General features: G+C 40.4%; 2 protein-coding genes across 2 annotated transcripts; one reads left to right on the forward strand and one right to left on the reverse strand.

Annotated features, from left to right (window-relative positions):
- vsnl1a (visinin-like 1a) lies at positions 1-19,315 on the reverse strand. Its single transcript, XM_086018916.1, has 5 exons — positions 19,136-19,315; positions 18,967-19,016; positions 15,519-15,685; positions 3,866-4,081; positions 1-2,366 (listed from the first exon to the last, which is right to left on the reverse strand). Exons 3-5 carry the CDS (start codon positions 15,678-15,680, stop codon positions 2,169-2,171), a joined length of 576 nt encoding a protein of 191 aa, XP_085875042.1. The 5' UTR covers positions 15,681-15,685; positions 18,967-19,016; positions 19,136-19,315; the 3' UTR covers positions 1-2,168.
- LOC147127953 (uncharacterized) lies at positions 18,972-25,073 on the forward strand. The gene is made up of 6 exons (XM_086018906.1): positions 18,972-19,590; positions 20,610-20,650; positions 20,722-23,182; positions 23,627-23,770; positions 24,097-24,177; positions 24,654-25,073. Exons 3-6 carry the CDS (start codon positions 20,740-20,742, stop codon positions 24,776-24,778), a joined length of 2,793 nt encoding a protein of 930 aa, XP_085875032.1. The 5' UTR covers positions 18,972-19,590; positions 20,610-20,650; positions 20,722-20,739; the 3' UTR covers positions 24,779-25,073.
- The last annotated feature ends 170 nt before the right edge of the window (positions 25,074-25,243 follow it).

Genomic DNA, 25,243 nt, shown 5'->3' on the forward strand with positions numbered 1-25,243 from the left:
GCCCATAGAGTTCCTTTTATTAGATTAAATCACAACACAGGGTGTAGTGCAGCCATGTCGTCAGGAACACAATACATGCTACAAAAGAATCCTTGTACACAGTTACCTTTTGCTTACATTTGGCATCTTGATCTTCGCAATAACAGAGTTAGAAACAACCCCCCACCCCCCAAAAAGAGACAACAAAAGGTTTGTGTAAAGAAGTTTAAAGCGATGAGGACAAGCAACACTGCTGAGCAATACTGAACATTTGCTAAATTAACACAAGGCTGTTTTGAGTTAAAGCGGGTCGTAAAGTGGCCAGCGTGGACTTTATTTACCAAAAGGTAATTCTGGACTCTCTCAGGAGGCCCCGCGCTTCCACTGACCTTGACACTGGCTACTTTGCATCCATACAATGAAAGCGACATAGGGGTATTAAAAAAGTACAAAAAGGTTGAGTTTGGAGGTGGTTAAATTGTTTAATGTGGCTCTTCTCTTTCAATGAAACTCACTTATGATCACTCTTTGACTAACAGGAGTTGAAATGCAGGCCTAATTCTCTTCTTCTATGCTTAGTTATTTGTACTGATATGCAACCTGCAAGCTCTTGATGCTCATGAAGATGAAACTAATGCTTAGAATGACTGATGGGCATAATCGATTAGTATATTATTAGATGGGTAAAAACATCAATGATGAGCGATTGATTGTTAGTTTCATCCAGGTCGCAATCTTAAAGGGGAAGTCAACCCAAAGATTTTCTTTTCAAGAATAAGTTCTATGTAGGCCCACTATACGATATTGCGTTTTGGGAATATGAGTTAAGCAGTAAAATCTGCCTGTTTTTAGCCATCTCAGGGGGGCGGCCATTTTGTCACTTCTGTCGGCGAGCAAGTGACAAAATGGGCTCCCCTTGAGATGGCTAAAAATGGGCAGATTTTGCTGCTTAACTCATATTCCACAAATGCAATATTAATCAGAATGCCCTGTTTAGATTAATGAAGGCACATAGAACATGTTATTGCAAAAAAATGGGGGAGGGGGGTTTAATTCCCCCTTTAAGAGTCTTCTCAGACAAAAAAAAACAAAGATCAGTCTGAAATACGTGTGGAAAAATGTTATGCCATCTAAATGTAAAATTTAAAGCTGAATTGATTGTTCGATCCTTGATCAAGGAAGTTTCGGGTGAACTCACACCATGTCTTTGCCCGTTTGACACCTGAAGTGTTATTAATTTTTTCCTTCAAATCTCCTCAAATCAATGGCATGCAATTTTCTAATGAAGGTGTGTTTCGATGCTCAAGATCCGGGGTTGGGTTCTCAGCGACATCTACGACAGCTACTATACAATTAAGGACACATGCTCCCGTGGTTAAAGCAGTCGGGGTAAAATGTCACACACAAATTGTCTCCCGCAATAACGTTGTTCCCCACACTTTTCGGTAAGAAATGTTTTCCTCACAGGTATCAGCTTTGATAAGGCTTTCTTGTCTTCGCTCGCAGGACGCAAAATGACGAGAATTTTAAGGCAGAACCTAAAGGCATGCAAATTAACTACAGTTACTTTTTTTTATTTTGTAGCTGTATTTTTTTTTTTTCTTTTAACTGACAGTACAAGCATGTTTGAGAAGGAAACGCCGGGAAACCCCTCTGTTTTATTATCTAGAGCTAATATTTGATGGATAGAGGCAGATGCATGAGGAATTTGGTTTGGTTGACTTGAGTAAACACGCACAGCTAGCATCAGTGGAACAACAAATAGAGTATAGCTGCAAATCCAGTGTAGCACATCACTGAGGCTTCAATAGAATGAAACTGGAGGGGAAAAAAACATTGCACACTTCACATTTTGGCATTTGATCTTTAAATAATTTCAATATATATTTATGGATCTTTATATATTACTTGTGCGTGGTGTTAATATACAGTGGCATATTGTTGTGTGTGTGTGTGTATGCGTGCGTGTGTGTGTTTATTTTTTGTTGAAGCAAATAACATTCTCATGCACACGAGTGTTTCAAACACAAGAAGCAAGATCCATTGAAAGGTAGTCCAAGCATTTTTTTTTTCTGTTGTTGTTCAGTGGAAATAGCTGCAAACTGAATGGAACATGAAATTCTTTCTGTGCAGTCCGTGGCGGCAGCGGCGGTGGCGTTTTGTCGGGTTTGCTCCGCTTGCCCTTCACCTTATTTCTGGAGGTCGCACTGCAGGAGTAATACGATGGAGGGGTCGCTCTTGGCCGCCTCTTTGAACTCCTCCAGCGAGATCTGGTCGTCGTTGTTCTTATCCATCTTGGAAAAGATCTTGTCCACCCGCTGCTCGGGCGTCAGGCCGTCCTCGTTCATTTTCATCATGATCACCGTGCCCACCATTTTGTAGATAGCCTGCATGGATGGAAACATAAGAGGAGGCCGCCTTCAAGTTAATGCTATTTCGGCGATAAAGGGTTTTCTGTCCGCATTGCTCTCTGTAATTAATAATGCACTTAATGGGGATCATATTATGTAACATGTTATTTTTTAATTGCTTGTCTACAAATAGGCCGAGGTGGGTGTCTGGACTGTTGTAGGAAGTGATGAAGTGCAAATACTTTGTTTGCACTTATGTAGTCTTTCAGGTATGGTATCTATTGAGTATTTATTTTTCTGACAAATTCTTATTTTTACTCCCTACGCATATATTTCAAAAAGAGATGCATTGAGACAATGATGGACTGAGATCTTGTAAAGCGGACCAAAAAAAGGGGCCGCAGCGAAATGGAGAGCCGTCAACCAGGGAGCATTGCTGATGATGTCAACTCATACTAAGAAGCAAGATATTCTAGCTATGGGCCGGAACACTTTGTTTTGATAGCACAATAGGTGAACTAACGTTAGCTAAATGTTTGTTTAAAAAAAAAAATAAAAAAACAGCTCGCTAAATGTCGATAAAGAGGAGATGGCCAAACAAACACATTTAAGAAAATAGAGTGGAACCTCTAAAGTTCAACGCTGTTGAGGCTTTAAAACTTCGAGCAAAACATTTGAGAAAAACTGACATCTAAATCTCATCAAAAAAAAAATCAAATCACTTCTATCGCAATACATTATGTTCAAAGTCTTTGTAGTTGAGGAGTTTGCATTTGAACATTAAATTATATTAAGTTACTTACATTGCATCATTAAAATATATTTTGTCCTTATTTAAAATGACATTTTTTTTGCCATACATCTAATTGGGAAGTATGTGGCCCCCCCAGTTGCGCTGATGAAAAACGTTGACACCCCTCTATTGTTAAAGTTGCTCATCCATGAACAACAACTGTTACGCCTCTGCCCTCTAGAGGGCGTTATAGGACAACGAAAACTCAGTGTGCACGGTTCACACCTCCCTGGATTTGCACTTGCCTGTTTTTGGAACTCACAGACAAAAAGCCCCAGGCTTGAAGGAAATGTGTGCATTGGCCAGCAAGATCCAAGATACCCAGCAGGCGAATATGATGACTCATACCGACAGGCTCCCTTGTTTATCTCTTGTCTTCGTGTGTCATTGTCAGTGACTCCATAGTTTCACACAATGTCTCCATGGCAAAGAACAAAACTGAGGAAGACGAGTTAATTGCAGTATTTTTGTGTAGGCAACCACACTTGGTAACCGAGTGTGTCTTCTCATACTGCCTGGCGACATATTCACATGCCGCTGCACGAACTAGTTCATTGAAAGTCGTAATCCACATAAGCCTGTACTCAACTTATTTTGCACCATTATCATTTTATATCTATACTAATTTGGAATTTCACATTTCATTGCAAAATCCAGCATGTCGATTTTATTCAACAGTTGTACAGTATGTGTGCGGACCATGTTAGGCACAAAGCTCCAATCCAATTTGGAGACTTCCTACCTCAATGATCTCCAGCATCTCCACCCGTGTTATCTTGCCATCTCCATCCAGGTCGTACATGTTGAAGGCCCAGTTAAGCTTCTGCTCGAAGCTGCCCCGCGATGTAATGGACAACGCGCAGATGAACTCTCTGAAGTCGATGGTGCCATCGCCGTTCTTGTCAAAGGTCCTAAAGGCGTGCTGGGCGAACTTGGACGCGTCACCGTATGGGAAAAACTACAAGGAAAAAAGAGGTGGAGTTTAAAAGTTTTTCACTTGATCTCAAAATCGAATACGTTGAGTGTGTAAAGTGTACTTTAATTCTTAATCATTGGTGTAATTGGATGAAAACATACCACAGATATGTTATTAAGAGACATGGGAATTGAATACTGAAAAAAAGTGAGTTTGACACCCGTGGCGTAAGCAAATACAGTTACTGACTCATGCTTGTAATGTATAGTATCTGGCTCCACTGGTACCTCAAACCAAAGAATATCCATTAGCTAGCAGTACACTGGTAGCTTTCAATAAGACCTCAACACTCTGGAACTGACCTCCACCGAGACTGAAAAATCTTGATCGAAAACTCATGTTAAAAATCCAGCTCTGTAGGTGCATCTCCATCCACTCCATGGAGCTGACGGATAAGAATGACTGTACACCTTCCTATTCTAATAATGGCTCCCTCCGTTCAACTCATTGAGGGAATGGAGGTTTGTGTACTTTTTGTTCCCAGACCAATCCACATTTGTGGACGCTTGCGTGTGTGCGGAATGGTGAGTGTACTACACGAAAGAGAGTGTGAGGGAGTGCGACAGCTCTGTTTAGGAGGCAACACACTGATTTGCGAAGAGCCCAATGAAGGGGTAAGTGACTGTCTCACACTCTCCTCGCAACACACGGCAATGACCTGCCTCTCCATCTGCTGCCAAACCCTGGAAGAGGAAACAGCAGGAGACATGAGGTCGGGTTGGCGTGAGGACGAAAGCAAATGAAGTAATGAAGGAGGGAGGAGGAAGCAACCGCGTTCCCTTAAGAATCTGCAAAGTTATGAAACGCATTGTGTTATGTAAAAAGAAGAGAGAGAGAGAGAGAGAGAGGGGAAAATGGGACGAATGGATGTGGGGGTAAGAGACTAAGCTTTCCGTAACTGGGGTATTTTGACTTTTAGAAGCTCAAAGTGGCAGCACGAATGTCAGTTTAGCTGGGGATGAACATTTGACAACACTTCTGTGCTTGATGATTGTGCGACACTAGTGTGTTTTCATTGCTGTATGTGTCACACGCTACCCATGGAGACTGTCAGCGCCTCTCATGAAAATTCTGTCGTGTTTGGGTTTTTTTAGTTTTGTTTTCTCAGTATATCTGTCTGTCTTGTCAATGATTATTGTGTCCACCTGTGTGCATTCCACCCCGTAATGTTAGCCAATCATCTCCCTCCCACCTTGTGTGTCTCATCCAGGTGCTTCTCATTGTCTCGTCAGTATGCCTGTATTTAAGGTACTCGTTTTCGTTCGGTGCTTATCGGATCGTTGTCGCCGTCATGTTTTTTTGTTTCTCCTGAAGTTGTCTTTTGTTCTCTGGTGTTTCTTTGCTACTTTGCGTTTTGGATTTTTCAAGCTTGATTTTGTTTGTGCTGTTTTTTTTGTTATGAAATATTTTCTTTAGTACCCCCTGCTTCTCCTGCCATTGGGACCTATACCAGGCAATCATGACAAATTTGAAAAAAATCAAATGCCGATGCATTGCGTCTACAACTTGTACTACTTTAGTACACCCAAAGTCGGTCAGCAAGACCGAGCTTTGCGATGACAATAAGACGCACAGTCGTTATCCTGTATGAGTGGCGTGCCTCAGGTGTCATACGCAAGTACTCCACACATATTCCTATATTAGACCCCAAGACGGAAGTATGTCTCATTTTAGTCCAAAAAGTGTGCCGTGCAAGTAGCTAATAGCAAGACGCTGCCCAGGGAACTGCATGTAGCATTGTTAATGTCGTTAATAGATGCTAGCAGTTAGTGTAGCTTCTTTTCCAACTGTGATTCTTCTTAATTCTTTGTGTTTTCCAGATTTGTATGCTCTGTGCTGTCTCTCAGTCAGTCGGTCAGTCATGACTTCTGATTTGGGAAGGAGATTCACGATTGTCGGTGAAAATATCCTCTTTAAGTCTCATTTCCATCCTGTGGTTGTAAATTCATGGTTGTGTGATGCGGTCGGGCTTACAAGTTGAATGTCAGAGTTTATACAGACACAGCTGGCTTGATGAGAGCTAACATCAGTGAATAGTGTGAGCCTGGCACAGGCCAGTCTGGAGAACACACACGCAAAACACATACACACCCTGTTGTTAAGCAGAACATTAAAGCCTCTCTAATCAGGCTGCAAGATGGCACTGGTGCTCCTCCAAACACTTTGATTGGCAGAGAAGGGAAAGGAGGAGACACTTGACGAGTCGCACTTCAGTGAAAGCCATTTCTCACAGACTGGATGCAACATCGAAGAACAGATGCATAATTCAATTCATGATGGAGCTCACACACTGGTGAAATAGCACAAAGAAGCTCATCAGGAAGTGAGAAAAGGATTTAGCAAGTTTGGGTTGAAAATAACCCCCAAAGCAGCAGCCCCCAGATCCACATTTGTGTTTGCTTGCCTCTCTTCAGATAACAGCTAAGCTGGACAGACATCTTGCAGCTTAAAAGCTTCCAGTGATGAGCTAGCAAGGGTCAGGATTTAAAATGGGGCGATTTAGTTATTCTATGCGCATTTTGTTGCAGTTTGGGGAGTTGCAGATTGCATATAACTGGATTATATTCGACGGCAGTTATCTGGGAACTATAAAGGATCGAATGGAGCCAAATTGTAAATAAACAAAAAATCTCTCGCAAATGAAATTTTCCAATTTGAATTGGTCCAAATTTCCACCCTTCACTGAGCTTCTCTTGTAAAAAGGAATGCATTGTGTTTGATGTTGCATTTCCTCTCTTGCCTGAATATGACCGATAATTAAATTAAGGAAGCTAGTGAAACATTAACAGTGGAAAGGAAAATGTGACGACCTTGGTCTTGAACCTGCTTTATATGGAAAAAGAAAGCATTTGCTTTGCATTTGTGCTTCAAAAGAAAATTTAAATGGATTAATTGAATTCAGCTGCATCAACAATTTAGCTAAATCCTCTTAACAATTTGGGGCTAATTTACATACTAAATGCCGCCTAACACCGGGTTTGTCTGCTCATGACACGACCAGATAGACTGAGGCAATATCCAGAGCCACTTTCAAGCGGCAGTTACTGTCCAGCTGTTGGACTGTGTGAAACACTACCTGCTATCATGTCAAAGTCAAAAGGTAAGCAGAGCTGTATTGAGATTTACTGAATGTACAGATTAGCAATTAGCATTAGCAAATCTGCCCTTGTTTTTTCTATAACACATCTGGTTTTCATAATAATGATAATGATAATAATAATAATATGATAGCAACAATATATGTATGTCAAAGCCAAAAGGTAAGTAGAGCTGCATTGAGATTTGCTGAATGCACAGATTATCAATTAGCATTAGCGAATCTGCCCTCGTTTTTTTCTCTAGCACATTGGGGTTTCATAATAATGATAATAATAATATGATAACAATAAAATAATATGTAATACGTATTTTGTAATATTTATGATTTAAGGGTTAGATTCAGCAACAGGTGGAATTTTTTTCCTGAAACGTCGTAGCTATGAATTACAATGGATGGTAAAATCCAACAGGACAACACTTTTATTATCACTGGCTCATAGGTTTGACGTGTTAAGCAAAAAGCCACAAGTTGAGGAGGTCTAAATCTTAACACACTAAAAATGTACTTTGTCTATGCGACTCTGCGAAATGAATCACAGTCCAACTATCAGTTGTTTCCTCTGCTTTCTGTCAGTCTTGTGTGCAGCCCGAGGACTGCTTAAATAATGCCCTAGTCTCATGGATCATTTTACTAACATTGTCATTTGCAGTGAAGCCCGTTTGGAGTACCCAGCAGGGCCTCAGGCCGACTACACTGACCGCCGCTGCTCACGGTTTGGATGGTTTTTTTTTTCTTCAGCTCAGAAGCTTGGGAGCGACACAGCACGGGAATACAGTATATGCATAATCCATCGCGGGGTAGTATTTACACTGTGTGATTGTGTGTGTCTGAGTGGGTCCGCGTGAGAGAGAAAGAGCCTGCGTTCCCTCTTACATAAACCTTCGGTGACATGCAAGGCTGAGGCTGAAACTCAGCCAGCGCACTGCTATTGTTGCCACCGCTTCCAAAGCTTCAGGGTGTGTACACTAACATGCACACACAAACAAACACTCGTGCAAACACACACATGCATTGCAAAGACACTCAAATATGCTCAGTTCTTAGTTATGCCATGACACGCTAAACTGTCTTTGGGTAGTTACGTCGAAAACATTAATATATGTAAATATATATCTATGCATTTTTTTGCATTAGCTTTTAACAGTGTTGCAGGTATCAAAGTTTTTATTTTTCCTTCACACGTGGATTTTAAATAAACAGTCACAATAAGATTTAAAGAGGAAGTCAACCCAAAAATATTCTTTGCAATAATATGTTCTATGCGCCTTCACTAGTCTAAACATGGCATTCTGATTAATGTTTGTGGAATATGAGTTAATGTGGAAGTCAAACCGACCATATTTTTTTCAAGATTATGTTCCCAGCAGTCCAACTAGTTGAAACACAGCACTCTGATTAATTTTGGGTTTGTGGAATATAAGTTAAGCAGCAAAATGCACTCGTTTTTAGCCATTAACTGGGGGCGGCCATTTTGTCTTCTGTCGACTGAAAATGACATCACAACTGCTCACAACGACCAATTACCTGTTTTGTGAATCTGAGCCGTGATTGGTCGTTGAGCAGTTGTCATTTTCAGTCAACAGAAGACAAAATGGCTGCCCCCACAGATGGCGAAAAATGAGTGGATTAACACTTATTCCACAAACGCAATATTTATCAGAATGCCTAGTTTCAACTAGTGGGCTTGCATAGAACATATTCTTGGAAAAAATGTTTGTGTTGACTTCCTCTTTAAGCAGTAAAATCCACCCATTTTTAGCCATCTCAGGGGACAGCCATTATGTCACGTCTGTCACCTCTTTTCTGAAGCTAAGCCATGATTGATCGTTACCTGAGCCCTGAGCAACTGTGATGTCATTTTCAGTTGACAGCAAGTGGCAAAATGGCCACCCCGTGAGATGGCTAAAAACGGGTGGATTTTACTGCTTAACTCATATTCCACAGATTCCTCTGACTCATTCTCATTATTACCTTAACTATCACAATTAGTGAGCACTATGTTACTAGTCAAACAATGTATGTGTAACACACATTGACTGTGTAAAAAAATAGTACAAGTGCAGGAAATAGTTGAAACAAGGAATTTGTGTGAACATTTGACTTTATTATCAGATTTCCCTTTTTGCCTTGAGGGATGCATTTATTGACCTAACCTGACAATTCCGCGCAATATTCACACTGTTGCAGTTTCCTGCCTCCTATGCGCTGACTGTGTTCTAAATCCGATACAGACAAGGCAGCCAAGCAGGGCATCAAGCAGAAAGTGACTCATTGCTCGGCTGCCAGGTTTGGCAGGTGAAACTGGGGTTGACTCCGCTCGCTGTGACGCAGTTAGCTTGGCAACATACACCCGCAAGCGACTTGAGTGAGGTGAGACCACCTTTTTCAACGCTCATTTTCATTCATTCATTGATTTTCATCTTAAACACGTTTAGATGAAACGCACAAACTCGAGTAGTGATCACTCCCGCTTCCCAGTGACAGTAAACCGAATACTGTATATTGTTTTCCAAATATAGCAATATAAAAAAGTTTGTCACCGTAAACGGTTTCATGCTGCTCTGGTAATTTTTCCGTGTTTCCTCACTGACACAGATGATGTCAACATCTGGCCGTCTCACCCCACCTTTGCATCATTGTGTTACTCACACACACATGCACAGCACGCACACACAAGCGTGCTGACCCAAGAATAGCTCCGGTATATCACCATATTGTTGAACGGATACCTCGCTGACAGCTTTGCATTTTCATGACTATCTCTGAGCGTGTGTTTAGCATCAAAGAGAAAGGAAAGAACTTTAGGACAAACTGGATGTTTCAGGAAACATCACCAGCTTCTGTTCCAAATGGCTTACGAAGGAGCTGATGTGTCTGGGATGTGAAATTTCACACACTGACATATAAGTGCCTCAGTGAATGAATTGTCACAACAAGCCACCCATCCTTTTTGGCTGCACTGGTGTCAACAATAGCACTGCATAAGTCCTTCAAAGTTTTTCATCCTGTGTTTTTGACCAACATGTTTTGACATGAATTAAGATCTATTCATCCATTTGGAAGACCGCTTCTGCTGCCTATTTACATTCCTCACGGTCAAATCAGTTAAGTGTCCTCAAAGTACCGAAAATGTTTTTGAACTGCAGGCGGAACCTATGATAAAATCCATATTATTGATCAGTTAAAGTGTGAAAAGGATTTTCAGCAAAAATCGGAGTCAAACTTAAACTGTTAATATCAATTCAAACGCATCATACGACATTGAACGGTGAATCTAGGTTAAGCAAGAGTAAGAACCAATTCATTTGATTTATTTATTTAATAAGATGCATAATTAAAATGTTGTAAATGGAGGTGATGACCTCATTAAACTGAAATAATGTATGTGGTGTAACCAAAATACCAATTTGTATTAGTTTAAAAGTCTAATTTCATGTTTGCTACACACTCCACCCATCTTTACAGCAGTCTGCCTTCAGAATAGAATTCACCATGCTTTTGAATAATCTATTCCCTTTTGAATTCAACATGCTAATAAACACTCATTTAACATCTGAATGTCATTAAGGATGGCACTGAGTGTGAATGGTTTGATAATGTGAAAATTATGTTTAGAAACTTGCGTTTTAAAATTATTTTGTTCTGTGGCTTCAAAAGGAAAAAAATATTGCTTGATGTTGAGCAAAAAAAAAAAAAAAGAGTAATATCATCTGCATTTTTTTGTTTGCGTATTGTTACCTTGTTTGAGGCCATCAATTTATTTAATTTAAATTTCACAATTGCCAAGTCATCCTGCCACAGTTGTTCTGGTCAAAATAATGTAGAACACAAAACATTTCAGGGAATGTAAAATAGTGAAATAAAACAAATAATTTAAAATGAGAGTAAGTCTTTGATAATTAATGTGCCCGACTGTCATGCATCATCTACTACACTTAATTTCTTTCTGCGTCCTCATACCTCCCTCCACACCACTTTCACTACCCCTTGTTTTGCATAGCCTGAAAGATGATTACCTCTACAAAGGCAGCGGAAACTAAATTGAGTGACAGGCAGAGCGCAAAAGGAAGAATAAAATATACAGGAGAACAGAATTGTCTACTAAACAACCCAAACAGCATATTTAGTAGTCAAAGGTGCCTTAACAGCGTATTTAGCCGCAAAGCAGGGAGCATATCTGCACAGTCCGAACTGTGCTGAGGAAAAAGCACAGAAATGAGCACAGTGGGGTCAAAAAAAAAAAAAAAAAAAATCTGAGTGCACAGGTGTGAGTCCACCAATCTCACACACGCATGCACAGAGAAGAGATGGGCTCACGCATTCACTCACATTCTAACAAAACTGATCTCTCATTGCTGCGTTGCATGACTTTATCAGAGTTAATGACTAATAAATAATGCACACACACACATATGCAGACTTTTCCTGTCTTTGCCCCTTGGTTTCCTGTTTTCAAGCGTTACTGCTCCAACCAAATGCCCCCCCCCCACACACACACACAGTCACTCTTCACAGGAACAATGTGTCCTGTTAATGTGAGGTCACAGCAGACCGTTTTTTCCACTTATCAGCGTGCTGGATTTAAATAAAGCCCTATCATGGATTCACTGTTGCCTAGAAACAAAATAGGTTGCATCAATAATGGGATTTTCCCTTCAACCTACAGGACCGCGGTGGCTTTTTACGCTCATTTATTTATTTACTATCGTAACTGTGCAGGAGATTTTTTTTTTTTTCTATTTTAAATCATTTGAACATTTTTAATAGGATCAATGGGCCGAATTGGAAATTTCAGGTGGTGTCTCATGCTCGGCTGTGACTTTTTCATTTGAAAGCTTCAAGGCCATGACGCAAAGGTTTGTCTCGTTCTTTTCTGGTTGGGAGCTGATGCGTGAGCTCCATTGGCATTTAAAGGAAGTGCACTTGTGACCTCAGTGCCCGTGCAGGAGGGTCTTATGTAACTGCAGCACCCTCTGGCATTTCCTGGCACCGGTTATAAAAGATTAATGCTTATTCTTACACTACTCACAATGCAGGCTGGCATCTGAACTCTTAAAGGGGAAGTCAACCCCAAAAGTTTCTTTACAATATTATGTTCTATGTAACGCCACTAATCTAAACATGACATTCTGATTACAATTGTGTTTGTGGAGGATGAATTAAGGAGTAAAATCCACCCACTTTTGTCCATGTCAGAGGGCGGCCATTTTGCCACTTTCTGTCAACTGAAAATGACATCAGAGTTGCTCAGGGCTCACGTAACGACCAATCATGGCTCAGCTTCAGAAAACAGGTGAGTCGTGATTGCTTGTTACCTGAGCCCTGAGCAACAGTGATGTCATTTTCAGTCCACAGCAAGTGACAAAATGGCTGCCCCCTTACATGACTAAAAACTGGTGGATTTTACTGCTTAACTCATATTCCGCAAACACAATATTCATCGCAATGCTGTGTTTAGACTAGTGGAGGTGCATAGAACGTAATATCGTAAAGAAGGTTTTTGGATTGACTTCACCTTTAAGAATTGTTATAATGGAATTAAACACAAATTAAATAAAAGCGTATCAGGTCAAAAGAAATATAATCGGAGTAACATTTGTCATGCAATATTACGCTGTACTCGAAGTTGATTTTAAAATTGATTCTTTCCATTTCTCAGTCCATACAAATTAGCTTCCTCTAAAAAAGGCCAGGTAGCCAACACATTTTACTCATGTTTCTCCAAGAAATCCCACCAGTTGTGAGGGTCTGAATTAGTAGAGCTGTTATTTTGCCACGTTGTCGGTTTAATTGTGTAGTTGTCGCTGTTTACAAGACTGAATGAAATTAACAAGTCATTGAATAAATTCACACCCGCTGCTTAATGAGATACAGTAGACTAGGTATTAACGTGAGTAGAGGCCCATCTGATATCTGCCTCTCTGTTGGTTTTCTGCCGAGATACATGATAGATCTTATCTATCACCAATTTATAATCAACATCATGCAAATTCTTCAATGCATTGTGTCATTTGTGATGAGTGGAATGGTGGAAAACTGAGTCTGAAAACTGAAAACCTTCATCAGCGCCACATTGGGGGGAGATTCACGTAGGGCCACGTACTTCTTATTAAATAACCACATACAGTTTTTTTCAGTGCAAAGGGCTCTCTTTCATAAAAAATACCATTTAAGGATGAGACAAAACTGCTGAACAAGAGACCGGCATTAAATGAAATAACTTTTCTTTTTTTTTTTTTTCACAAAAATCAACTCACGCAAAAAATTGTAATATTATTGAGGCGCTATGTTTGTCCTGCATATTCAAAATCCACAAGAAATGACTCCGCCTACTCACACTGTAGTAGGCTAAAGGGCAGAAATGAACTAAAACCGCAGGCAAATGTGACCCAGATCGGATTTTTTTTTGCCCATATGCGACCTGTATCAGATTTTTTTTCTTTTTTATAACAGTCTGAACAGCTCAATCCGAGTTTTTCAAATGCGACCTGGGTCACTTTCATATGTGCTCCTAGATTGGATACGTATCGGATTTTTTGCAATGCGACCACAGTCTGAACGGCCAGGTCGCATATATCCGACATTGACGTCATCCAGAGCCCAAAAAGTGCGCCGCGTGGACTGAGGGAGAGTGCTGGGAGCTGGGAGATCGAATCGGCACAGTTGTTTTGAGTTACAGTATTGACTTTAATTTAATCCCACTTGAAACATGAAACATAACAAAATCTGAATTGACCTGCAGCGTGAACCTAGCCTATGACATGTTTGCCATCTAGCAGTGATTGGTGATATTACAACTTAAAATTACAGTCAAACCCTGCATATTCAATGTTCGGCTCCTGCAGATTCGCCTATTTGAAGATTTTTTGCCCTCTTTGTTTTTCCCCAATATTTTTTCATATTTTTTGATTTTTTTTCAATTTTTTTTCCCGGGATTTTTGTCCCCCATTTCCCCTGGTTTTCGTCAAAACGTATATTGAATGTTTATCGTCCTTTTTGAAAAATTTTGGGGGATTTGTTTAAAAAAAACAAACAAAAAAAAAACAACATTTCTCTGGGCAGCGTGGGTGGTTGATTAATCAAGCGGGCACTAAGAGTGTGGTGGCCATACACCCAGCTCGGTATCTGTCTGCTTTGCGCCCCGATCAAATTCAGCAAAATCACGTTAGCCCGGCACATACTGTAGATGTGGTCTTATCTTAAAACGGTTCTGTATTTTGATTCTGGTTCCAATTTAGAGTGCAGAGTAAAAAAAATGCATGGTTTAAATCAGGGGTGTCCAGACTATTGCTATTTTCTTTTATAAACTAAAATGCACAAATGACACGGCTCATGTTATAAATGAAATATGTACTACAGCATACTACAGTACTTACTTTCTTTCTACACTGGGTGGCAAGGCCGGAGAACAAAAGACGTTTGTTCTCATTTCTCACTTTCCGGTTATCAACCAATCACACATCATTCGCTAAGATGTGATGCCAAGGTCAGCTGCATCGGGAATGTTTTAAATGTGAAGATGTGATTCTGCTCCTTCTTAGTTCAAAAGTGGATCTATGCCTCCTTTGATATTTCTTTATCTTGGCCCTCAGAAGAAAAAGTCTGGACTTTCCTGATTTAAATGAAGGAGCAAAACAACTATTTTTGGATGGTGACCGTTTGAACTTCTCTCTAAATTTGAATTCTTTTAACTTGTTACTTTTCATGTACTTTACAAAAAATTAAAAAAAAATCTCAGGGCTATTTTTTCCCCAATAGCAAAAACTTAAACTCTTATTAACTTTCTTTTCACAAAGGGAAGGTTACACTTTCACAAGTAAGCATTATTGTTGACCCCACCATGAAAGTACATTTACACCTACGAGTGTAAATGTAATTTCCATTTGCAACCCAGTCCAAATTAGCAGCAGGTACAGTATAATCGCAATCCGGTGAATGGCTTTCTCTCTCTCTCTCTCTCTCTCTCTCTCTCTCTCTCTCTCTCTCTCTCTCTCTCTCTCTCTCTCTCTTTCTCTCTCTTTCTCTCTCTCTCTCATGTATTTAGTGGGCACGGCAGCTGCGTTTTTTATAACAGCATGCTCAATAGACCGAATGTTCCAGTCACCTACAAAAGATCAAACTCGTAGAGAGACATATTAGATCTCTTTGTTTTGTTTTAGAAACTATCTAACAAACATTAGCTGTAGCTTGACTTTCAAGCAAATGAAACCAAATTACAGGTTAAGAGAAACTGACATTTAGATGCAATGGAAAGATAGATTACACAAAATCTAGTATATGCCAAATCTTCAACTTGATACATGTGATCATGCGATTGACCTTGACATAGAGTTGCTGGAACTCCTCGAGGTTAAGACGGCCAGTGGGACAGTCCTTCAGGAAACCTTTGTACCACTGCTTCAGCTCATGTTCATTGAATTCTGTGTTCTTCACCAGATCTTCCATCACCTCGGGGGTCAGCTTGCTGTTCTGTTTCCCCATTTTGCCTGCACACAAACATGTGCACACACACAAACACACAAAGGTGTTTGTCTTTTATTACGAAAATAGAATAGCGAGTAAGATTCATCAGTAGTGAAAACAGATTTTGAGAGAACGCTGATCCTGCAATCAAAGTAAAAAATAAAAAAAATGGGTGTTCTCTGAGTAGGCAGAAATGTGTTTGAATAAAGTCCTGGTCTGTGTTTGTGTTTATGAATAATTTTTTCGCTTACTTTGATCAGCTGCTAGTTGTAGTTTATTAGTTTGATTTATATTAAGAATATTTGTCATATTTAGAAGTGTCATTTCAGCTACATTATTTTACCTCACATTTTCTTTCCAAACCATACCATATATTTTTACAATCATTGATATTTTGGTGTCCAAGTTGTAGTATATATAAAAAAAATACAACGAATGACCGCAAGCCATGATCAGAAGAGACTAATATGAAGAAACATGTTTTTGGGGTATATAATGTGTCTTGAACTTCTTCGTATTGCAATTAGGGGAATCCCTGCAAGTTCGACGGCAACCCATCACTGACAACAAAAACCATAAGTAAAAGATTGAGATTCTGACCAATGTGTTCAATCAACAATCAGTTCCATACAAACAATACAAACAATATCCTGTAATTCTAAATGAGGGAACTAAATTAGAGAGGGAACTTCCGAACTCTCATTTTATACCGTAGCAAACTTGAGAGGACAGTTAAAAAACATCCTCAGCTATGATGCAACAGTGCAAGTGAGTAAACAGATCATAGCAGCGTTTAGCCTCTTTCCGTACGTTGTCAGATGAGATGGCCCGAGCCTTGAGGCAGCAGCCGCCAGAAGACAGATGTGTTTTTTTTTTAGAAGAGGTGTGTGCGAGCCCTGGATACTCTCCAGAGAATAGCTTGCTGCAACAGAAACAGATTCTGTTGCACAGGTTACAAATGTGTGTTAGTCTAGGGCAGGGGTCACCAACGTGGTGTTCGAGGTAGCCCCACATGACGAGCCGGCGGGCCTGTTCGAAAAATAGCTCACCAGCGATGGGACAGTTGTGATTTCCCAGGAATGTCGTAGTAGTGATCATCGTGAGAAGAAAATACCCCCCCCTAAATTATGGCTCAGCTTCAGATCTGAGCCGTGATTGGTCGTTACCTGAGCTCTGAGCAACTGTGATGTCATTTTCACTCGACAGAAGTGACAAATGTGAGATGGCAAAATACGGGTGGATTTTGCTGCTTAACTCATACTCCACAATATTACTCAGAATGTCCACACTAGTGGGCCTACATACAACATATTCTTGAAAAGAAAATTTGGGGGTTGACTTCCGCTTTAACTCAAACTTTTACCTGTGGAGTCTTCCTTTTTCATGTTTTTGGTGGGTTTGTCCCCTGGGGTATGATTGCGGTGCTCACCTCACAGATCTGTGATCCCACCGTTCAACTTTACATCATTCGCTTGGAGGTCTGCTTGCAGTTCTTTATATATATACTTTGCAAGCTTCGACCTCCTACAGACTCCAGCAAATCAGTTTCTTCTTCCGCCATGTCAAAGACTGCGCTTCTCGTTCACCGATTTTAAAGGAACGAGCATAGCCGCGAATCAAGCCGGCTGTGTTGTTGCCCACAACGGCACAAAACGCCTGTTCTTAACCGCGTCAAGCTAGCCTGTCCCCACGCACATTTAGACTGCCTCTCACGCTACACTTGCATTGAACACGAAAATAGAGCCTTCAAAGTTATATGAAGACAAAAGTGTGACCGTGCAACAGATCATTCCAAACACTTCTGAGGTCCTTTGAGGTTCCACTCTTTACTGTGGAGTGTTCAGTCATCTCGGTTCATTGTTTAGATGCCTCTATATATAATTCCTCTTCTCGTCAGTATTCATATTGAAACAACCCCTGGCAAGATGTGACTATCTGCATCAGCGAATGCACATTTTCAGTGTGTGCGCACGCACACTTCATTCACAACACAGGCATCTTGGCTGAATCACAGCTTTTGTTTACTGTTTAACCAGATAAGTTCCTCATTGGTTTGTACACACTGTTGAAGACAAAGAGCAGACATTTTAAATGTCTTATTATCAGTGATGAATTCCACTTGTTATGATTGATGCATTAGTACAATGGAGGTCGTCAAACATAGTCTCGAATGAGAAATAGGGATTCAGGTTAAAAATTCAGAACATTTCTGGTGAATTTCCAGACTCTTTTCCTTAATTAGTTTAGTGAATTTTGGCATACTATATCCATTTGTACAAGAGTAAATGAGCAAAATCACATACTGGAGTTGAGTCATGTGTGTCCATTTTAACTTGTCGAAGTTAACAAAAATGATATTTGAATGGCTACTTTGTATTCGGTCATTTATAACAGTATATAAAATGAGTTTCAGAGTCCAGGTCAGCGTGTAAGGCAGAAGAGCACACCACAATGGCTCCGGACTAAATAGCATTCTGTCTTCCTAACCCTTGAGATTAGACAAAAAGTGGAAAACGATGACGCACAGTCGTCAACATGTATGCGGATATGAAGACAAATTGCTCAGGTTGATCCAACATCCCTTGTGAACAACGTGCAGCAGACTGGCCCCACAGTCAGGCGGTGGGATGGCTATTACATAACGCAGTCTCCCTTACCATCATTCATTTACAGGGCATGACCTTGAGAAAGAGCCCTGGTATGAGAGGAAAATAGGCTTAAACAATGTGGTTGATGGTTAATTGGAAACATATGTTTAATGCATATGTGTGGGCATGAGTGTGTGCGTATCTATATGTGTTGTCAGCATGCAGGATGAACAAGGGTGCGTTCATTAGAAAAGATGAGGAGGTGTGGTCAACCTGCACTGGTTGGCAAAAAAAGTGACAGATGGGGTGATGTAGGTTATGGAAAACAGTACACTTCATCTCCATCTTTCTCTCTCTCACACACACGCACGCAGGCATGAACGTGCGCACACAGCGTTGCAACTTGCAGCTGTAATGGAAGTGAACGATTTCTAATATAAAGCAGTAGTTAAGCATTCCCTTCACTTTTGTTGTTGAATCGGAACGGTGCGGGACGCGCTTGTGAAAAGAGATCCCCCACGCAAATGTACATTTTGTGTCAAACTCATACATGAACTACATGGTCTTGGAATGTGTTTTGTCAATGTGATTTTTGTCAATGTCGGCTATCCACCGTTACTCCAATGGAAGCAGACAGGATGACGCACTAGATTGCATCATGCAGGTAAACATGAAAAAAATAATAATAATAAATAAAGGATGGAATTATATCCTACCTGGAAAGTCGATGAGGGAAGCCCGAGCTAACGTCTGGAGAGGTCCAAAACTACGAGGAGTATAAAATAAAATAAAATAAAATAAAATAAAATAAAATAAAATAAAATAAAACGCGTCCTAGTCGAGCCACAAGCTTGTCTTTTCTTGTTTGTTTGTTTGTTTTTTTACCTTCTTTTTCCTCTGTCTTTTTAAATAGTCAGGATCGTAATGTACTTGAGACGAATAGTGAGCGATGCAGGTGCGTAGGATGATGCTGCTAAACGCACACTGCCGAGATGCACTGAGCAAGAGACACGCAGAGGGAGAGGGAGATGCGCTTATCTCCTCTATGCGTGTGCGTATGTCGTTAATGTTTTCCTAGGCAGCGCCTGACATGAAACAGCATTTAATAGCGTTTCAACACACAAAAGAAATGCTGCGGCAATCGGCAATTGCACACCAAACATCGAATATGACAGCAGCTTAATTAAAATTGGGTTCTACACTGACATCATATTGCTCAGCACAAGTTGGCGCCACACAATTGGTTCTCGATCGAGAAGCTATTTTAAGCTAGATGCTAACTAGTTCTAAAGTGGCTTCCTGTTGTGGGCTCCTGCTAAAACTGGCAGGCTGGTTTGAAGGTGAGTTGAGTAGGGGAGACACTGTTTGTTTTTTAATAGATACTGTAAATGAATCAATATAGATGAATAGAGAAGTCCAATATTCAGAAACTACTTTGAATGGAACAATTGGCGTTAGCATGTACAAGTATCTTGGGCTATAGCAATACATTCTTTACATTACATTACATAGAAGAGTTCTCATCTTTTACATAAAATTTGGTTGTTAAAAATAACACAATTTGGGTCAGAAATGGACCAATTTGACCCACCTTCTTGCATTGTTTTGTACAAAACAGTCCAATTTTGGGGGGTGCTTTGTACAAAACGACTTTTTTTTTTAAGTTGGGTCAAATTGACCCAAGTAGTGGATCTGTAAATTTCTGACCCCCAATTATGTTATTTTTAACTGTTTTTAAAGTATAGCTTCAATCCACATGATCTTTTGTTACCTCAAGAGACAGTATATGTTGCTGGTCTCACTATAAGCTTAATGAATGATACAAATAGCTACAGAATATCTTAGTAGTTATAAAGAAACACAATTTTAAACAAATACTGAAAAACTGGTAAACACTTTCCAAAATGAATGAATGAATGTAAATATGTATTCTTTACTAGCCCAACCATGAGTGCATTTCCAACATTGTCGTTCAGACATGGTTAAGAAATGCCCCCTCTTTAATATACAAGGACTCTAGCGTCATAAATTTGAAATCAACCTAAAATGGTTTGATTTTATGTAATCATTTATTTATAAGGATATGTAAGAGTTTACAATCAATTTAATCAGCCACATCACCATTAGTCATTGTGGTGTTTTTGAGCAAAACTAGAATTATCCAAAAATTATATATATACTATTTGAAATTTAAGGCAGTTGAGAATACAAGAAAAATAGCTTGGTCATTTTGGAGAAAAAAAAGAATTCATTTTGTTTGCAAACACTTAGATAATATACGATGTGGACATTTTGGTTTACTTGAAAGATAGAGATAATGTTTTAATTTGAGACTTTAACTAGTTATTTTTATCAACAGCATTGTTGCTACTTTTTTGTCTTCTCATCGATCAGTGAAAGGTAAGCAATTTTGTCTCTTTACTTTGGCTTGGATATGCAACATATAATCAGCATTTTTATTTTTGTAACAGGTTTCCGTTATAGATTAAATGGATGCCATAACGCACGGAAGTGTGAGCCTTGAAACAGAGATTGAAAGTTCTCTCCTCTCCCCCAAAAGACCAAGAATAGACTATACAATGATTAACACTACAAGCACATATGACCTCCCAGTTCATTTGACCTTGCAAACTCTTGGAGCCCAATCTTTGATCTCACCCAATGATGCAGACATAATATGCGTAGAACAAAATGGGCATATTCAAGACAAAAAAACATGTGAACAAATTCAAGACGCTGTAGTAACTGTTGGGTCTCTGTCTGAAGTCACAATCTCAAACACACCTGAAGTCTGTGCAATCACTGAAGACAGTGATCTGAAACAATATGATCAGCTAGACAAGCTCAGCCCCAGCCCATTATCAGGGTCTTGCACTTTGAAAGACTCCACCGCTGCCATTTCCAGTCATCCTGAGTGTCAACTCCTGGAGAAATCACTTGAAGACAAACCTGCTGTTGATTGCAAGTTATCTTGTAAAAATGGATTGTCAAATGATGCAGAAGTCAGACATCAGTCAGATTTCTCTTGCCATTTCAACCGACATGACACTGTTCCGAGTACATGGAGCCAATCTGTTGCATTTGATGAGAGTAATCAAAAGGAGGAGGATTTCACTGATGCTATCTTCCAACAGGGATTGAGACAGGATGACGGAGAGAAATCTCCCTGTCATATTAAAGAGTTTCAATTATTTATCTCTCCGCCTGATAAGGATATTCCCGTAAGGTTGGCAGAGGACAGAAGCAAAGTGGACATGTGTGATAGTCATGCTGTGGGTGACAGGGAAACAAATGACCAAGCTCACAAAAATGGAACTAGCGACATCGCCTCTCCGGTTGAATGTACTGAGGTGTCACTTATCTCTTACCACGCTACACCAGCCAAGTACATTTCGACTGAGACAGAAAGCCATGATGACTTCGGACGGGCAAGAGGAGAGCATGGTGCGACGGCGGCCGAAACAGAGAGGGAAGGAGTTCATCACACGCCAGAGAATCAAATGTCTGCGAGAATCAGCATCGAGCCTGCTGAAGGAGATAACGATGCAGACCCTCACAGAGTAATTGAGCTTGCAGTCTGGGGCAAAACTGTCAGAGAGGCTGAAGGGAATTGCTGTAACTCTGAGAGTATCGCAGGTGAAGAATTACCTCCATCAGTAATAGTCTGTGAGCTGGAAATACCTCCGCCTCCCACATCTGATGCCAGACCGTTACAGCCGACTTCGGATTGGACAGTTCAGTCTCCTAACGATGGCAGACCACTGCAGCATGAAGACAAAAAAGAGAACTTGAGTGAGTCATATTCATCCCCCCCTTTTGGAATGCACAACACATCTGGCCATGAAAGCAGCTGTCATCTGACATCAAATCCTTGCATTAGTCCACAAAGGACTACAAAACCACCTCCAGCTGGGGATGGAAGACAACATAGCTGTCTTATTGAGGGACATCATTTGGTCGAGCAGTCCAGCTGTTTGCCTGTCAGCTGCGACTACCTGAAGGCCCAGCATGTTGAACATTCACCGCCTGGAGATGACACAAGAGACGTGCCAAAAGAAATGACAGGTGAAATCAAATCAGATGAGCTGGTTCTGCAACAAAATAGATCGAGCAATGAGGACATGAGTGAACTAACACCTGTGGAGGGCTTAACAGAGGCCACTAAACTGACACAAGGAGAGGAGGCTACACAGGGTAGTTTCCCTGAATGCCAACAAACAGTGGAGATGGTGGAGTGTAAAGATGAACTTTTGGCTTCATTAAGTGATGCCTTTGTACCAGGTCCTCAAGGATTAAGCCCCAGACAAAGCTCACAAAACACGGATCGCGTCATGGCTCAAAACTGTAAGGGGAAATTCTCCCCATTGCCATCTGGTTTCGCGATGTACAACCATGTGGCAGGGGGCTTTGACAACTTCCACAAGATCCTACTGTCACCAGATGATGACGATGCTGTCCAAGAGAACTGCTGTCCTCACACCAGCTTGGCCACGCAGCTGACGAAATCCCCACAAATGGACCACTCCATGCTCGAAGCAGAGGGTAAGCATGTGGAGATGCCAAAAGAGATGGAGGGGGACCAAGTACTCAAGGGAGGTGGTGGAGTTGAGTGTTACATTGAGGACTTAGCCAAGAGAGATGTTAACATTGATGCCAACTGTACTCAAGGTTTATCAGAGGAGGACATAAGTGCTTCAGATTTTTCCAATGATGCTGCCGGGAACAAGAGGCCACCTCCAGACCCAATGCAGCGCCTGGAGTTTAAGATGAAAAAAGAATTTGACTCGGTCCTAAAGGAACTAAAGGTGTATTTTGATATCTGTAAAAGTGAAATTGCATGTGACAATGGGCAGTGTGGGGACGCGCTGTGCAATGATGTCTCCAAATGTCGCAGCAGCCCAGAACTGGCTCTCAACAGAGATACAACTTCAGGTAACTAGTTTCATTTCAATTGAGCTTTTTATTCTCAGTGGCCCAAGACTATTAGGAACATTCCCTTTGAGGCAGTTACTCAAAGACCATTGTTGATATAATAACTGCTTTTAGTATTCCAATTAACTGGCCACACATTTTTCATTTAAAGTTGTTTTTTCTTAAATGATTGGCCTAAGGCCACTGTTGCAGAGAACATCCTGTTCTTCCACAAGTCAAACAAGTCATCAACCTCACTTCACATTAAAAATGCAAGTTGGAAGGATCTGTCTCAATTAAGCACATAGTTTTAGGTGAAGTGAAAATTTGAATCTGTCTTCTACTCTTGCATACTTGATGGCTTCAGACCCTACACACACAGTAATTTTGGTTCTTAAATTGTCAAACATGACAAAAGACAATTTTGTAAAATGGTGTTTTCGTGTTCTGTATATTTTCGTTTAGGTCCTAATGAAGACCACAGCATGGAGATATGTGTAACAGTTGCAGAGGCTAGTTGTATAACCAGCCGTGGAGGTGAACAGGAAGTGCCCATTGGCTACCACATGTCTCCAGAAGCATCAAATCATGCTGCGGAGAATCAGAAAGGTTTGTTTTCATTTTTTTTTTATCTTGTGGAGAAACACAAAGGTTGAGTTTCATTAATTCTTTAAGATGCTACTCCCGAAAATCTAAAATGAACTAAGTCTTGTTTCAAAGAGCAGCTTTTTTAACAGGTTTATTCAGGGGGAGGGAATCATTTTGTAACCTCTTGTCAGCATTCAGAGGTTCGTTCGCCTTCCTCGGTTACCTGCAGGGAACCGATAACACTCGTATGAATGGAGGCACATTGTATGAGGAGGAACAGATAACAAATAAAATAGGATTAGCCACTCATCCCTGGCTGTGTCTCACTTTCAATATGCCGCTTCCAGAGACCCAGCAGACAGAGCTGAAAAGGACAGCGTGGTCACCGTCCTTCATGAGTCTGCCTCTCATGCAGCCGCAAAGCCACAGTGAGTCAGTGATCACAATCTTAATTCAAAGGTGGTGATAATTGCTACTATCACAATGACGGGTTGCACCTTTGAAAGTTGCTTCCATTCAGTAACTGTTTCAAGGTTTTCCAAAACAATTTGCAGGATTTTAACTCATTCACCGCCAGACATTTTCAGACCCTCTTTTACCCTAACGTTTGAAAAACGTGGAAAAAAATATAACTAAACTACTGGGATTGAAACGTTGGACTGTGAAAAGACAATAAATACGAATTTTCCCCTCCCAAAAAGGCATATAAAAAAAAGCCGAATACACACCCACAATTAAGCTTCAAACTAACAAGAATACTACAGTGTGCTGACAGCAGCAGGAGGCGCTTAATGAAAGTAAAAGTATCGATGTCTTCAAGCAAATTTACGGTACATGCAATAAAACAAATGCAAACCTTGAAGGGCCGATTCATCCTGTTACGTTGTGCTTTTATGCACGGCAGCATTGTGGGAGGCCAAGAGACTGAAGCCCCTGAGGACGTGCGTACGGCCAATCCGACTCGGACTGTCCAAGAGAGCCAAGCCCAAATCGCTGCACCGTTTCCACCCGTGCAAAAAAGAAGAGTGAGAGAAGATTTTTCAAATGTTCACAGGGACTATTTCTGAGTCCCAGTCCATTGCTCATTGTGTAGTTATGTCAGTGTTGCAGTAAGTTTTTTTTTTTTTCCACACATTTGCATTTACACACACAACCATTACTGCCTGTTTTTAATATCGTTCCAGATATTTATTCTTCTTTAATAATCTTTTTGAACCATGGTTGCGGTTTCAAAATGATTCTCTTGTTGACCTCATGAAATATTCATATTATCCGTTAGATAAGTTAATATTTAAATAAAACACTTCATTTGTGGTCCATAAAATCCAAAACATGCAACTGCTGCACTTGGCTATTATGTATTTTCCCGTAGGTGTTTTTATACAATATGCAACTTGTTCCAGTTGTGCGTGGGCGTAGATAGTCAAGTGCAATTATTCACTGTCCTTATGTGTTGTTTTGTTTTGGTTTTGTTTTGTTTTTCACTATAAGAGT

The sequence above is a fragment of the Filicampus tigris genome, chromosome 20, assembly GCF_054856515.1.
Source record: "Filicampus tigris isolate MCC_2025a chromosome 20, RoL_Ftig_1.0, whole genome shotgun sequence".
Classification (NCBI taxonomy): domain Eukaryota; kingdom Metazoa; phylum Chordata; class Actinopteri; order Syngnathiformes; family Syngnathidae; genus Filicampus; species Filicampus tigris.

What these genes read in the sequence shown, in the direction of transcription:
- LOC147127953 (XM_086018906.1), top strand. Translation starts at nt 20,740, where the DNA reads ATGGATGCCATAACGCACGGAAGTGTGAGCCTTGAAACAGAGATTGAA. An exon ending in TGCTGCGGAGAATCAGAAAG is followed by an intron (nt 23,771 to 24,096) that starts GTTTGTTTTCAT and finishes TGCCGCTTCCAG; the next exon opens with AGACCCAGCAGACAGAGCTG. An exon ending in CATGCAGCCGCAAAGCCACA is followed by an intron (nt 24,178 to 24,653) that starts GTGAGTCAGTGA and finishes TATGCACGGCAG; the next exon opens with CATTGTGGGAGGCCAAGAGA.
- vsnl1a (XM_086018916.1), bottom strand. Translation starts at nt 15,680, where the DNA reads ATGGGGAAACAGAACAGCAAGCTGACCCCCGAGGTGATGGAAGATCTG. An exon ending in TCCAGCAACTCTATGTCAAG is followed by an intron (nt 4,082 to 15,518) that starts GTCAATCGCATG and finishes TTTTCCTTGTAG; the next exon opens with TTTTTCCCATACGGTGACGC. An exon ending in AGATGCTGGAGATCATTGAG is followed by an intron (nt 2,367 to 3,865) that starts GTAGGAAGTCTC and finishes CCATCCATGCAG; the next exon opens with GCTATCTACAAAATGGTGGG.